Source organism: Solanum verrucosum, unplaced genomic scaffold, assembly GCF_900185275.1.
Source record: "Solanum verrucosum unplaced genomic scaffold, falcon-dt-bn FXZP01000009.1, whole genome shotgun sequence".
NCBI classification, from domain to species: Eukaryota; Viridiplantae; Streptophyta; class Magnoliopsida; order Solanales; family Solanaceae; genus Solanum; species Solanum verrucosum.
The window spans coordinates 3,376,555-3,393,623 of NW_026020231.1; the positions used below are offsets into that span (position 1 = coordinate 3,376,555).

Genomic DNA, 17,069 nt, shown 5'->3' on the forward strand with positions numbered 1-17,069 from the left:
TTTAGGATATTAGTTTTTTTAAATTAATTTTTTTTAAAAAAAAAGGATCTCACATCAATTGTGGGAGGAATAGGGTAACAACAGAATTATTTTAGCTATTAAGTATAGTTTTACACTTTTACCTATTACATCAAGTGAATTCCCAATTTTATTACTATAAATATACTCATATAATCTTTGAAATTATATTTATTGACAGTGTAAATTTTTAACACTATTAACCAAATTGACCTATTACTATAAGTTAGTTCCCATTTTTATTATAGTTTATTTGTTGTTATCTTAAACAGTATAATCTGATTATATTAATTTTTTACAACATCAATACATAAAATTTAATTATTCTTGAAATTGTTTTCCTTGTATTAAATAGATAAACTTATAACTTAAGTTTCAATCTCGGTTCATAATTCTTCACATACCACTTTCTTATTATAGAATTTATGTTTTAGCTACTTTATATTTAAGTGTCCTAATATTATTGTCATTATATATATATATATATATATATATATATATTATACTATCATCATAACTTTACCTTATTAAGATATATAATTATATATAGTAGATTATGCCCCATTTTTATTTAAAAAATTACTTGTATACCATCTTCTATTAAAAGATCTGATTATGTAATATGTTAATACTATTTACTGTCAATAGATATTTTCTTATTTTTTTAATGCAAAAAACAAATATCTTTGCGCAAACCCCTTAACTCTAAATTAAGTTGTAATCTCCTCCATATATAATTTCCAATTCTCCTACTCACCTACCACCTACACTCAAAAATTATTAATAATTAAAAGATATGTTTCTTATCTTCTCAGTTCTCACTACTTTTTTAATCATAAAATATACGTAGTAATAAAGAAACATAATATAATATGAAAGCACTTATCACGTTGTCTAATCAAAATTAGATAAGATTATTTAACGTGACAGACAAAAAATAAAAGTATGAATGATGCTAGGCCAAGTAAACCAAGTTGTCCTAGTTGCATTTTACAACTATTACTATATATTATTCCTATGCATCAATTTCAAACAATTTATGAGTCATTATTGATGGAGTTATTGTATTTAGTATTTACATTCATACTATAAAGATTCATCATAATATTAATTAATTTTATATTTATTATTAATATATTGTGATTTTTTTCCCTTTATCTGGTTTAGGACCGACAAATTCATCACAAACTAATTAATTTTACAGTAAAATCTCTCTAAATTAATATAGGCTGGACCATGAAATATTATTATTATTTTATAGAGGTATTATTTAATCGATAAATTAATATTTATTAATTTAAAGAGTGTTTCGACACCGAAAAAATTGTTAGGGATGAAATCTCAAAGTATTTGAAAGAACCCATTTGTAAAAACGCCATTCATGAACTTGAGGTCATGATTAATGATCTCGGTTACCACAATAAAATTATTATCTTAGAGAGATTATTAATTAACCGAGTATTAATTTAGTGAGGTTTTACTGTATATCGATTGTTAGTAAAGGCATTCCAATTCCTCCGGGCCACTAAAATGGGCTACAAAAACGTAAAGCTTCTCCGAGTGGCCCATCGATTCCCCTCAATATTACCGGCCCATATTATTGAGAACCTGTGCACGTTTTTTCACAAGTTGTCGTGGGATAATTATTTAGTAAATGATTCTTTTTTATTGCAACTTATATATTTCTTTTAGAGTATAATAATATATTCAGTAAAATCCTACAAGTGGAGTCTAGATATTTCTCGTAGAATATAGTTCTAAATTATTAGTATTAACAAACTGAAAATTGTATGTTACAACGTCAGACTATGGTCTAAAATTTTGTAAGCTATTAACTAAGATAGACGACAGTCAACAACTAATATTATACAGAAGAGAGAATTATATTTGCAGAACTTTTAAATATAAGGATAAAATCTGAATGGAAGCCTAAAAACAAATATTTGTGTAAATAAATCAGCCTCTATTGCCTGAGTTGTGACAAACTCTTAATAAATTAGTTGTTTTTTTATTATTGATGGCATCAACATGACCCATAATGACTTTACCAAGGATACAAGTTGTCTAGTTGTTATTAGAACAATATGATAGCAACTTAGAGATGCGTCCAAAATGCTAGCAATTAGCTTAAGATTAGTAGGTAATTATTGGATGAGAGAGTTAGTTGATGAATATAACTTTCAAGAAATCATGATTAACAAGTCAATCAAGGAAAAATAATCTTTCCTTTAGACCATGACCTCTTATAATTTTTATATTTTGAAAAATGACTATATTATATATATTTGATTAGACATCCTAAAACACAAAAGTCGATTAGGCTAATTGTCAAATTTGTTGGTTAGCGCCTAAGCTCTCATGTGATGCTCCTATAGCTACGTAATTCAATTCTCAATTGTTGCATTCCTTGATTTCATTATTATACAAAATTCATTTTTAAATGTACAGTCAGAAGTTCTTTCATCAAATTTTGAATTCATCTACACAAGTACTAAATAGGTAATAAATACCATAGAAACTATTGTCAAAGTAATATATCTATATTAAAATGAATACCTTTGACGCACGCGGGTGATGAATCCTTTTAAAAGTAGTGCAATTTTGGAGGATCCAACACGGGTACAACAACATTTTTGAAGAGTTCGAGCACGAACATCATAATGAAAACAAAATGATATTGCATCTAGGGTTGGAAAATAGGCCTGATACCAAAACACTACATATACAATAATTATAAATAATAGCCTGTTCAAACTCGTGAACTCACACCGCTATTTTGAAGGCAAAAAAAAAAAAAAGGTTTGATGATTTCTCTGATTTATATATTGCAAGTTGCTTTTAATCAAGTATAATGTAGACATCTTTCAAGTTGCCAAGTTTTAATTATTATATGGTACAGCTTTATTTGCTTTTTTTTTTCCTATAATAATATTATGTGCTCTGTCGGGTTTTGTATAGTTGGGTGGGGTTTGGACTATATAATTAAAAATTTAGTAGAAGTGGAATTATTGTTTAAAAACTTATCTGGATTACACTCAATTTATTTGATTATTGGAATAACAAAGTGAGTAGGAGAAAAAAAAGTAGGTGCAAATCAATTAAAATTTGGTAGTTATTTTGATTGGGGGGTCAATTTGATGCAAGACATTCTACTATATATACCTTTTGTTATTTACAATCCTAATACTTTACTTATATGAGATTTGTATATAAGTGGATATTGATACTATATATCCAACCATACTTTTTTTTTGCAAAAAATAATTTTCATATTATATTTTGGAGGTTTGGTTAAACAATTAGAGGGTGACCTTTCATAGTGAGTATATTGATTAATAACCATCTTTTATAGTTAGTTTACGTTATTAATTGATAACCTATAAATTAGTTGATATGACAAAAAAGTAGTCTAACAATGTATACAACTTAAATGGAAACAATAAATAGCTACACGCCTACATGTTTGACAATCAATTTTTTGCCTATTCATACGATGAAACTTTGCAAGAAAGCTACCCACAGCCTATAAGTCCCCCAAGCTATATATGTTGCACACTCTTCAAAAATATTTTCTTCTAAAAATGTCAATTCCTCTTGTTATGGCTAAATCACTTTAGAGTTTATGCAATTCTGACTATCCAAAAATATTATCTCATTCATATATGATATCTTTAAAAAATGTGTTGTTTTTGAAAATTTTGATATGCATCCGAGGTGAATTTGGATTGAAATTAGATGGATATATCATAATGTGTTGAGTTAATGAATGGCCGAGTTATTGATCCTCCAGTTACTAAAGCTGAAATGAGTTGGGCTAAAATATGGTTATAACCCAATGGCCAATCCGTCCAACTCTTACTAAATTTTATTATTTTATTTGTTCTTTTATATTATTTTAGTATCTTATAAAATATTTTTTTTTTGTTAAATAAGGGACCTATATATAATATAGGGAAATTTGTATGAAATAGAATTAATTCAAATTAAATGTTATAGCCATAGTTTCTTTTATTTGTAATTCGTAGCAAACATTCCATGTTTTTTGCCATCCCATTTGTATATCGAAATATACAAATGCATGACCCATTTGTATACCAAAATATACAAATGCAGGACCCATTTGTATACCGATATATACAAATAGACCGAAATATACAAATGCAGGACCCATTTGTATATTGAAATATACAAATGCAAGACCCATTTGTATACCGAAATATACAAATAGACCGAAATATACAAATGCAGGACCCATTTGTATACCGAAATATACAAATAGACCCAAATATAGATTTTTTTTATGTATAAATATACCGAAATATACAGATTAATAGTCATAGCAAACATAAAGTTTGTTATGGAGTGCAATTATACAAACTATAGTTATAGCATACAAATATGATTTTTATATTTGTTATATGTGAAAGTTGCTCTATAATATATCAAATAAAAAAATATTTTGACAAGATTTCTAATTAATTGATTTGATAAAAGGAAGTGTGTACATTGTCGCTCTCCTTGCCTTTCAATAGTGCCTAGAGGACAGCCAAATGCAACAAGGCGACAACCGGTGAGTGATGGGGGACTGGAGATGGACATCTCAAGGCACATCATGACCTACATGTAACACCAGCAAGGCCTGAACTAAATATCAGTCCAAACTTTGAGGTGTTGAAATGGGTTAACAATCAGTCAAAACTTAAAATGAATTAGACGAGTTATATTATTATCTTATGAACTAATTTTACCACCTTCGAAACAATATTTTAAAAGAATTCGAACGAAATTTTGGACTACATATGCAGTATAGTCAGTACGTTTGGTAAGTTGCGACAGTTGATTTCCTTCCCTCTCAAAGGGGTGAGAGTCCTTATCCATGACATATCTATCAAGTATCAACCAACCAATAATATTTCATTCACCATAAACCTCATGAAAGCTAAGTCCACAAAACTCCTAACAAAAAAAAATCACTTTCTTTTTCTCCCCCTAAGTATCTGCACGTGAATTCCCAATAATTTCTCATGCATTTGTGGGGTCCCCTCCCCCACACCCCTACCCCTTTTGTTGTCATGCCTAACTCCATAAGAATCTCATTCTCTCCAACTCTTTTTTCTTCATGTCTATTATAGACCTTTGTTGTGTATGTTCATCTATAGAGAGCTTTAAAACAATGTCACTTTGTCAATATTCCATTGTATTTGCTCTTCTTTTTGTAGGAGCATTTGGATATGGAGATAATGAACTATTTCTCCCACTCAAAACACTTCAAAAGATGCATCACAAACATAATGAGCCAAGTTGTTCATCTCAAAAATCAAGTAAGTCTATTGCAATTTGCAAAACAACATTGTGTACATATATTGAAATGTGGTTAATTATTATTAAGTATTATCAAACTCTTTCTTGGGATCTGCTATCATAGATTTAGCTATTTTTCTCTGTTTCTCAAATCCCAATAGACTAAACATTATGTGATTTTCCAGGGAGTGAAAATGGAGCAATTATACTGGAAATGAAGCATAAAGATTACTGCTTTAGGTCAAGAGGTGACTTGAACAAAAGGCTGCAGAAGAGATTGCTAGCTGATGATATTCGAGTTCGTTCGATACAATCTAATATCAAGAAAATCAGTTCTAAGCAAGTTGAGGCTTTATCACAGACTACTACTACTCAAATTCCTATCAATTCAGGTGTTACAATGCAGACTCTAAATTACATTGTTACTGTGACATTAGGCGGTCGAAATATGACAGTGATTGTGGATACAGGAAGTGATCTTACTTGGGTTCAATGCCAACCTTGTAGATTGTGTTATAATCAACCAGAACCACTTTTCAACCCCTCTATTTCCCCTTCTTTTCAAACAGTTGCATGCAATTCATCAGCCTGTCTGTCTCTTGAATCTGCAACCGGGTATTCAGGATTGTGTGGGACTAATTCACAAACTTGTGGTTACCTTGTAAGTTATGGAGATGGATCGTATACGAAAGGTGATCTTGGACAGGATCATTTGGTTCTTGGAAGAACATCAGTTGACAATTTTGTTTTCGGGTGTGGGAGGAATAATAGAGGCTTGTTTGGTTTAGCTTCAGGTCTTATGGGACTTGGAAGGAGTGATCTTTCTTTAATATCTCAAACTTCTGGTGTATTTGGAGGTGTTTTCTCCTATTGTTTGCCTTCAACTGAGGCAGAGTCCTCTGGTTCTCTTATATTTGGGGGTGATCCTTCAGTTTTCAAGAACTCTACACCAATTTCTTACACTAAAATGGTTCCAAATCCACAGCTTTTTAGCTTCTATTTCCTCAATCTAACTGGAATGACTATTGGTGGGGTTGCTGTTCAAGATTCAAGTTTTGGGAAAAGTGGATTTCTCATTGATTCGGGCACGGTTATCACAAGGCTCCCTCCTTCCATTTACAAAGCTATCAAGGCTGAGTTCTTGAAACAATTTTCAGGTTACCCTTCAGTACCAGGTTATTCAATTCTTGACACTTGCTTTGATCTCTCTACATATGAAGAAGTGAACATTCCCACCATAAAAGTACATTTCGAGGGCGATGCTCAGATGGAAGTTGATGTTGCTGGGGTTTTCTATTTTGTGAAGAATGATGCATCTCAGGTCTGTTTAGCACTGGCAAGCCTGCAATATGAAGGTGAGATTGGAATTATTGGAAATTTTCAGCAGAGAAACACAAGAGTCATATATGATACAAAACAATCACAAGTTGGATTTGCAAAAGAAACCTGCAGTTTCATGTAGATGACAGAAAAAAAAAAGGTAAGGCCAATAACGACTCGTTGGCGATAATATATTTGCTTAACATAGATAACTATTTGAGGTTTATTTATCTACTATGTAGGAAGATACAGATGATATTATGGGTGTTTAATTAAGTGTAAAATATCCCATAAACTTCTCTTCATGATGTAACACTTCCAATCATTTATAATATGTGAAAACTGTATGTATGCAGACTTGTCTATAACAACAACACTGCTAGGTTCTATGTACAAAGAGAAGAAGATGATGAAATTTTGTTTTGTGTGACACAGAAAATATCGACAGCAAAAGAAAACAAATTGACATATTCTTTACAAGCATATAAAAACAGGCATCAGCCCCACAATAGAATGTCTCGACAACCGAGCAAAATAAGTGGTTAATCCACCAGTCACAAAATGATTCCTTTTTCTACTCGAAATCACAACAAGGCCACAGCCAACCATATTGGCAGTGGCATCTTTCAATTCTTGAGCTGGATTCCTTGATATTACAAGCAACAATACAAAAATTACGCCTCAGTCCCAAACAAGTTAGGATCGGCAACGCTGATCTCAAGCCCGGATAAGGCTGGCAGCCAGCTTAAAACTTGATATTACAAGCATTTAAAAAAAATAAAATTACAAGGTCATTTGTAACATTAAACTAAGCTAAAGCCATACCAGATAAATATAATTTTGCTTGGTCTGCAATCTCTGTAGATCCATCTTTCTTGTACAATCTCTGTAATGCTGCTAAGAAAGTAGCAGCTGAGGGACAAAACACATGGTGACACCAGAATGATGGGAGTGTGTTTTCCCTGTCATTGTACTCATGAATCCACGTGATCGACATTGGTTACCAGTGGAGCCATCTCCAGTTTTTGAATGTCCAAGTCCTCTTCGCCCTTTTTTGTCTTTAACATCTCAGTTGGTAGAATAGAAGCGCTGGGATCACTGTTTGGCACCAAAAACAGAATGCCAATTGGAAGGTCTCTCGAAAAGCTCCGGATCACTATTGCTATCCAGAGGCTGTCAAATTGAGTTCTTGTGACATTCAAGGTGTGAAGTAACAGGCCTCCAGCCCAGGATGCTGTGAGACTGCCAACATGATCAATTGACATTAGCAACGCGAAGAAAGTTCCTTCAATGCCAGAAGGGTAAAGTTTTGAACTGAGTACAATAAGAGGCATCCATCTGAGACACCCAATCATATGAGAAATTGCTGCATCGCTTACAGCAACAACATAATCAGGGATGCCAAACTGCAAGTTTACTCGTGAGACCAATATTAAATCAAGCAGTCGTGAAGCACCATATAATAGCTGAGACCAAAAAAGTACGAAACGAAAAGGATGGTTCCTAAAAGCATTCTGGTAAAGGAGAACTCCAAGAAGATATCCTACTGCACCGACAGAGGATATGGTCCCTACAATCTCCTGCATGAATGTCGAAATGGATTTATATTCTGTGGTTAAGATGCTTTTGAACTACATAGGTAGCAAATAAGAGATTTGCAAAATATAGAGCAAAGAGAAGACAGGTCTTGAATCAGTTTGAATTAACAAGTTTGTGGCTAGACAACATTGAAAAAATAAAATTAAAGTACCTTTGAGAACAATGGGCCACCCTTTGCATCTGTATACCAGTAAAACATTCCCTCGTGAATATGCAAACTCAATGCTGGAGAAATGTACATGTATAGACATGGCCTCCAGACATTCTCGCATTTTAGTGCCATCCACATAGCCTTACAAGCAGCCAAGAACTTTTGACTTACCTGTTGCAGAAACATACCTCAACAAAACAAGTATAAACAATCAAGAAGTATCCTAAACTGCGCAAAGGGCAATATGAGGTTCAAATATACCTGCCTGTATGCAACATCGTGTATAAAGGGTTCATGCAGCATCATTCCTACCAAAATGACCAGAGCAGCTGGAATGCTTAAAATTCCAAACACCCCCTACCAGTAATTCAGGCTTCTCATGCATCATCATCATTAAGTTAAGCCAAACCAAAAAGATTAATGAAGCCATAAATTCTTATGGATACAAACTCCCCCGAATTTGAGTGTACATAATAGTACCTTAATTTTAATATTATTAACAAACAATTATATCTGAAGAATATCCAGTAGTTTCATCTCACAGGGAAAAAACATTCAAGAAGATTCATTGGGAAATCAAGAACAATTGCCCAGGCTTGATAAATGATTAGCCAATTAGCAAAATGCAAATTAAATCAGAAGGAATAGTCTATTGACAATGATTGAAATAAGTCAGAGATAGCAAACCTTATCCAATTAGATGAACCAAAAAGCCACCGATAGTGAACCCAATCAGTTGCCCCACTGAAGAGCTCACTCCACACAAGCTTCGCATGTCACTGGCAAGAGAAGGGTGGCTTATGCTGCTCTCTGTCACACAGGCATCAATAGTAACATCTGCTACTGCTTGTGCTGCACTGGCTCCCGTTAGACGCAACAAAGCAAAGCAGATGCAAGTTGTAATTTGTGCTTGAGTGACAGACTGAGCATGGAAAAAGCACCAAACAGACCTAAAGAACAAAGGGAGGTAAGTCAAAAGGAAATTATTTTTTTGTCTGTCATTTGACTACTGTCTACTCGACATCTGGGAATTGGATACTGTAATTCTTCAAACCAACTAAAGGGTATCAGTCAACTATTTATTTGGGCTTATTTTATTCCAACACTATATAATACGCCTTTTAAGGAAAAATAGGAATCCTCTATATCCATTCCGTTCTCTCACATTTATGGAATCGGTATTCTCTTCTTATCTATATGTATTCCTTAAGCATCAAAAGATTATCTTCCTTCAATCACAGTCTTGTTTCCTTTCCCTACATTTTCCGCGCTGCTGGTCAAATGCTAGTGTCTTACGCAGATTTTTCCAGCAGGTTAATTTCCATGTTTCTTTGGTTAGATGAAATCATCCCAACAGAAGTACAGATACACCGAGAACTGCAATACAATTTTTAGCAGAAACACAACAACTTCCATATAACTAGATTTGCTATGAATGATAGTAAGCAATCAAATATTTTAGCATCCAAAACTGTTAAGCTGGTTTACATAACACTGCCAACAAATATTTTCTTGCTCAGACTTTTGAACAAGTCAAACTGTCTAAGGAGTGGCAGCAATAAGAAAGTTTGAATACTCCTTTATTACCACAGCTAATGCAAAGTTAACTGATGAAAACTAAGATTGAGTATTATTCCTATATGTTATATAGATTGAAAGCTCAACTAAATGATTAAGAGTTCAAACAAGGCTTCGTCTGACATCAACTTGGCCAAGGATTTTATGTTAGTAGTCACGTTTAGCCTTTAGTTTACTAATACTTAACAGAAGATACAGTTTATTTTTTATTGTCACCACTCTTAAGTCAAAAAGGAGAAGTTTTGAGTTCAACAAGAAGATATTGAATTGGGAAAAGACCATTACTCCTAGAAGTTAAGGGGAGACATGTGATTTCAATATTTCCATTCAGAAGCAAACAAACCTAAATGTTCATAACTTAGGGTGTGTTCATTTGGAGTTCTACAGGAAAAAGTTCCTTAAAAATGAGAAAAGTGACTTTCCTATTGAAAGTAGGGAAAACAAGTTCCACAAATGACATTCCGCATTGATTGTTTCCTCTCAACCGTCCAACACACCTCATTTTCACCTCCACCACTACACACCCTATCCCGGTAGTATCCCCCACAAATAATATGCTTTACTACATACTAAACTCGAGAATATGAATAAGAAATCCACTTATTTTCGTGGAAAACATTTTCCTTCCTAAAGAACACACCTTAATCTCCGAATTTAGAAATCACTAAAAGAAGAAAAAAAAGGACAGGTAAAATAATGGCATATAAATGATTAAATCAAAGAAACATGAAAACAGAGAGATACATACAAATAGAAAAGAAAATCGCAAAGGACAACAAACAAATAACACAGTCAAACATGATGATTCACTTCAAGAAACACAAAATAAGAAAAGAAACATACAAATACAACATATACCATTAATGTTAACATCAAACAATAAATGGTGAATTAGCTTTTAATGCCACCACCCAAAAAAAAAAAAAACACATTCTTGAAAACATACCAGCAAGAATAAAGTATGGCCTCCTTCTATATCCAATAATTGGAAGAGTATCTGTTAAATCCTCTAAAGAGGTTTCACAATCCAAGGAATTTGAATTATTCCAGCATAAATTTGAGTCTCAGAAGGCATCCTTCATATAATACTGAGTACTAATCTTACTTAACCCTAAACTCATTCCTTGATTAATACCATAAATAATAATCACCCCAAACTCCAATGGAGTTCATCACATAGCATTCTGAACCAGTAATATGGCTTCAAAATTAGTTCAAAGATTCTATTTTTTTTTTTTTGTTCTTGACTTTGTGAAATTGCTCCTTTAATGGAAATTCATCTTCTTGGCCCATGGCCATTATTCAACTAGTAATGTAGATAAAAAATGAAAGTAGTTTTCAGAGTCAACGGGAAATGGAAAATCAAAGTAATAAAGAAGAAGGCATAACAGGAAAATATTAACTTTTTTATTTGTCCTTCTTCCCTCGGTTTGCAACATTCTTCGAGCATAGAGTTACGATTAAATTTGAATAATGTAGTACAGGGTTCATTCGTGGTGCTCCCAATATGATTTTTTTTCATATTCAAAGCTTGAATCTGTTCCAACATGATTTTTTTCATATTCAAGGCTCGAATCTGTCCCAATGTGATTTTTTCCATATCTAAGGCTTGAATCCGTCCCAGTATGATTTTTTCCATATCCAAGGCTCGAATCCGTCCCAACATGATTTTTTTCATATTCAAGACTCAAATCCGCCCCAACATGATTTTTTCCATATTTAAGACTCGAATCCAAAATAAAGCAATCTCACCATTGCACCACAACCAATATTGGTTAAAAAGTTAATTACTCTATTGGGTGAGGAAATATATTTTCTGTTTTAAGTCCTCTTGGCCAGTTCATTTTTTATCTCCATTTTTTCATTGATTTAATGGTAAAAAAAAAATAATTGAACTATCACGTTTTCGTAAGCTTTACTCCTTAATTATGTCCCATATTGGGGATAAAACACTTTCTAATAAAGACGATTTTGTATTCAAGAGAACTCAAACACGAGACCTTTTTGATAAGGATGAAAGAGTATTTATCACTCCACTACAATCCTTGCACTTCAAAGTTAATCAGGTCAACTTGTTCCTTTTTTATACTCGAACTATTACCATAAGTGATGATTATTCATTATTTGAAATAAAAACCTCTAATTTAAGGTGGAACAGTCTCGTCCGCTGTTTACAATTCTTTCAAAAGAAAATTATCAATTTTGTGGTTATGGCAAAATTATGATCCAGTCAGTCCAAATAGCAATATTATTGTGTTAACCATAAATTGATTCAATCAAAGGACAGGCCGAAATAGCTGCTGTTGGTACTGAATCATGGGCCACTCTTTTTTATAGACCACTTTGATAAAATTGTACTCATAAATTAACGGCACTGAGAATAATTTCATATCATGATTTGAGATATTTTAATATAATAATTGATTCATGAGTTTATATTTTGTTAAAATAATCTCACATTTATATCTACTAACCATTTGTTTCATATGTAAATAAAATTTATAATCACATTATTACTTTTTAAAATTTATTATTCTCATTGACATAAAATTTATTATTCTCACCAACATATAGTCACTTTAACTCACACCTCACGATTGTGAAACTTTTCAACGTTCACTTGAAACAATTAACCGGCATGTTGAAATAGTTGTTGAGGCAATTAGCAAGATGGCACCAACATTTATACAACCAAAAAATATGACTGGTGTACATTCCAAAATTTGACATAATACTCAATTTTGGCCTTGGTTTAAGGTAAAATTTCAATTACATTAATAAATTTATTTTATGGCCTTAATAAGTGAACATTTATATTTTATGTGCAAGTTATTAGTATTTAGTTACATGTTTCCTATCAACTTTGTTTAAAGAGATAATATTTATTTATGACTTTGCATTGTCTTGGAAGCACTATTTTTATTACTCTTACAAACATTATTTTTATGAAGTGCATTCTATAATGTTTCCAATTTATTTTATGTTCACTAAACTAATATTGATGTATTTTTTATTTGATAGGATTGTGTTGGTGCGATTGATGGAACATATATAAAAGGGGAGGTTCCTAAAGCGGTGCAACAAGCATATCGTAATCGCAAAGGAAGAACATCACAAAATGGCTTATGTGCTTGTGATTTTGATATGCGATTTACCTTTGTTGTTGCTGGTTGGGAAGGTACTGCACATGATAGTAAAGTACTTGAGAATGCACTTGTTGAACCAACGTCACAATTTCCATTTCCGCCACATAGTAACTTTAAATTACATCCTTAGAATAAATATTATTTATTTACACAAAGTTGTTCATTTACGTCACATATGCTTTTAGTAATTCTTTATAAAATATTTTTTGGTAGATAAATATTATGTTGTTGATGTTGGTTTCCGAAACATAAAATGATATTTAGCTTCATACAAAGGACTATGCTATCATTTGCAAGATTACCAAGGAAGTGAAAGAGAGACTCAAAATGCCAAAGAACTATTTAATTATAGGCATTCATTTCTGCGCAATGTGATTGAACGAACTTTTGGAGCTTGGAAAAATAGATTTAGAATACTGAAACATGAACCATTATGATATTGATACACAAGTGAAAATTGTCATAACTTGTGCAGTGCTACATAATTATTTGCGAGAATACCAAAGTAGTGATGAAATATTTATGGTCTATGAACATGAAAATATAGTTGCGGAGGATATTGACCAACAAATGGCTCAAAGTAACAATGTTGGTTCGTCTTCTCGGTCACATGATCGAGAAATGCAAGTTCAACGTGAGAAAATTGTCCGTACTATGTGAGAGGATTATATTAAAGACAAGTACACTACAATTTATGTTCAATTTTTTTTTATTAAATTAAGGGAAAAGGGTTTAAAATGCCCTTAACGTATCTCAAATGGTTCAAAAATGCCCTCCTTCCACTTTTTGGTTTAAAAATGCCCTCAACGTTTTTTTAAGGTTCAAAATTGTCCTTTATTAACAGCCCACTAACATAATAAATGATGACTCATTTAATTAGCCAAGTGACTTTATCTTATTGGTCCACTTAATTTTTAAAATCCAGCCCAACGACCCGACCCATCTGTGCTACAAAAACTTAAACCCACCCAAAAACCCATTTTCATATTAACCTATCTTATCTTTGAGCTCCATTTTAGGACGACTCTCAACCTCTTTTGTAGCATCCGACGATGGCGATTGAGGGTTGCAAATCACAACGCCTCTAGTTATGTTCTTCAGATAATACTTTTTTGTTTCTTCAATCTTTTACACAGTTGATTCCATTACTCTGCAACTTAGGTAATGTTTTGCTTTTTTAGGAGTTTGATTAAGAGTTGGTAGAGGTGGGTTTACAGCAGAATCTTGATATTGATCAGTTTCAGATTTCTGTTGGAATTATGAGATGTTTTTGCTTGAGAATTGTTGAAATTCAGGTCAATTATTGACTTTTGATGAGCTTTTCTGCTCTGGGTTGGTTTGTTCCTAAGCTTTCAAGGCATTTTCTGAAGATATGTAGGTGGATTCTATTAAAGATGTCTGTAAATTGCAAATTGTTGGGCACGAATTAGAGCTTCTCTTCAAGTTTTAGGCTGAAGAAGGCCAGAGAGTCTTTGCTAGGACCAAATTGTGGGTGGAGATGGGAAATGAAGCTTTTGTTTTTATGGCTCATTTTCTTTGGAAATGGATTTTTTGGTTGGTCATTAGCTTGAATGGTGGTGTTTATAGTTGGAAGCAGGAGGCTTCAGAACCAAATGAAGATAAATCTTATTTTCTTCTTGAACGTTTCAATGTCAGCAAGGAACAAATTCAAGATTTAGCTAACCTTATTCTTTGTAGTTCTTCCTTCCTTTTCTTCTTGAAATTAACTGAAGGAGGTAGGAAGAAAGAAGAGAGTTAGAACAAATGGAAACAAAAGATCCAAAATTAATCGGTCATATCGAGTCAGATTTGAAATGGATTTCTAGATTAAGTGGGTCATATATTTTGAAATAGGTAAAGAAAATCCATGTCACAATTGCCATGTCATTGTTCTGTTAATAAAGGGCAATTTTGAACCTTAAAAAACGTTGAGGGCATTTTTAAACCAAAAGGTGGAAGGAGGGTATTTTTGAACCATTTGAGATACGTTAAGGGCATTTTTAACCCTTTTCCCTTAAATTAAAGTTAGATGAAACAATTGCTTAAGTGGAGAACAAATAACTTTGTAATAATTTTTTATGCGATTTTATTTAAAAAAAATTATTTGATAAGATTGAATAAATAATTGAGGCTATTTTAATAGTTTTACAACTTATGAAATTTTTATGTTTATGAGAAAATATACAACACAAAAATTTCATATCACATGTCCAAACAAACCTTCAATTTCATCTCATAATTTCATATCATGATACCATATCATAATTCCATATCATAATACCATATCGCATGGCCAAACGGGCCCTTACTAAAAGCTAGTTTAAACAACTCAATTCTCTAAAATAAGCATTTTTAAGAAAATAAATATTTCGACTTCCCTAATATTGGCCAAACAAATTATATGTTTGAATTAGAATGACGTTTAAGAAAACATTTTTTATTATTTTACCTTAAATTAAAAATATAACTTACCAAAAATATCATTTAAAATTTATAGTTTTAAACCTGCCATGTCATTTATAAACGAATGTTGTAACTAAAAAATATATTATTTTAAAAAATTATTGTACATACTTGAATATATATATATATATATATATATATATATATATATATATATATATATATATGTATATTTTAAAAAGTTGAACGGAAATTTGATTAAAAATCAAATTAAATGATGAATAAGTATCCTCCACCCTGGGTTACATGGTCGTATAAATAGAATTTTGGGAACCCTAAAGAATAGTTAGGTACTTCACTTAAACGTCTACTTCATTAATTGATGACTAATGCCCTATTTTTTGTCTACTTATTAAAGAGACGTCGCTAATTACGCGAGTATTAATCTTAATTAGATGAATTAATTCGTTTGGCCACCCACATATACCACTTCTGATGGGCCAACTTTTGTTATGGCCACAAAAGAGCCCAAATTAAACAAATTTCTCTCATGTCAATTGTGAAACTCATCACAACTTCAATAGAAACAAGCTTGTGATTTTACGGTTTATTGAGATGAAATCATGTGTATAATTAAATGAGATGATATATCAATTGGTAATTTATATAATGTACACTTAAGAACATGCGCGGAAATTTCTCTCAACCTTTGAATCATAAGCATTTAATAAAAATATGTATGTGTTCAGGTAATCAATAGAAGCATATCGTAATTTGAATGTCTAGAAAATTTCATGAGTAATCAATTTATTCCGCCTTTTCTTTTCTCTGAAAATTGTAATATCATAATCACTACTGTGAAGTGTTATTCCCTTTGTTTCAATTTATTTGACTTACTTTTCTTTTTAGTTTGTTTAAAAAATAATGTTCCTTTTCCTTTTTCGACAACTCTGTAAACCCAACTCTCTACCTAACATGCTTAAGATCTACGAATTATAGAGCATTTTGACACATTTAACATATTTTTAATTTAAAATTATAAGATCTTATTTTTTTTACTTTTTCAAAATTCACCCTAAATTAAAATATACTCCATAGATATGTAAAATTTATTAAGTTTGACTTTATTGCCTTGCTTAGCTCAGGATAAAGCTGGTACATAATATATCAAACCTACAATAAGCAGAAAACAAAATGGTCCCACAAATCTTGGTTAATTATAGATTTATTAAGCAATTAATTAATGTATAAATTTAATGATTTCAGGGGTTATACGGAATTAATAGAGAGTGGCTAGTTAAGTAGGTGCTCCTACTTTACTTACATCCGCAAACTCTACAACTAACTCTGATTAATGGATCTTAATAATATTCGCTATTTTTTTTTGTTATTTCAAATTTAGTCCTTATATTTTCATGATTCTTGCATTTTGCTTCAACATGATAATTTTACTTTCGACTTTACTTTTTTTTTTTCCCTCGTCGTTCACTTTTACTTATTCGGACTTTCAGTTATCCTTAAAAATAATAAATAAAATATACATGTATAAATTC

At 31.9% G+C, this 17,069-nt stretch overlaps 1 protein-coding gene and 1 pseudogene across 1 annotated transcript; one reads left to right on the plus strand and one right to left on the minus strand.

Moving 5' to 3' along the window:
- Positions 1-5,107: 5,107 nt before the first annotated feature.
- Positions 5,108-6,994, plus strand: LOC125832323 (aspartyl protease family protein At5g10770-like). Its single transcript, XM_049511462.1, has 2 exons — positions 5,108-5,339; positions 5,505-6,994. Exons 1-2 carry the CDS (start codon positions 5,138-5,140, stop codon positions 6,779-6,781), a joined length of 1,479 nt encoding a protein of 492 aa, XP_049367419.1. The 5' UTR covers positions 5,108-5,137; the 3' UTR covers positions 6,782-6,994.
- A 593-nt stretch (positions 6,995-7,587) lies between these two features.
- On the minus strand, positions 7,588-13,208 carry LOC125832273 (probable folate-biopterin transporter 3; annotated as a pseudogene).
- Between the last annotated feature and the right edge of the window lie 3,861 nt (positions 13,209-17,069).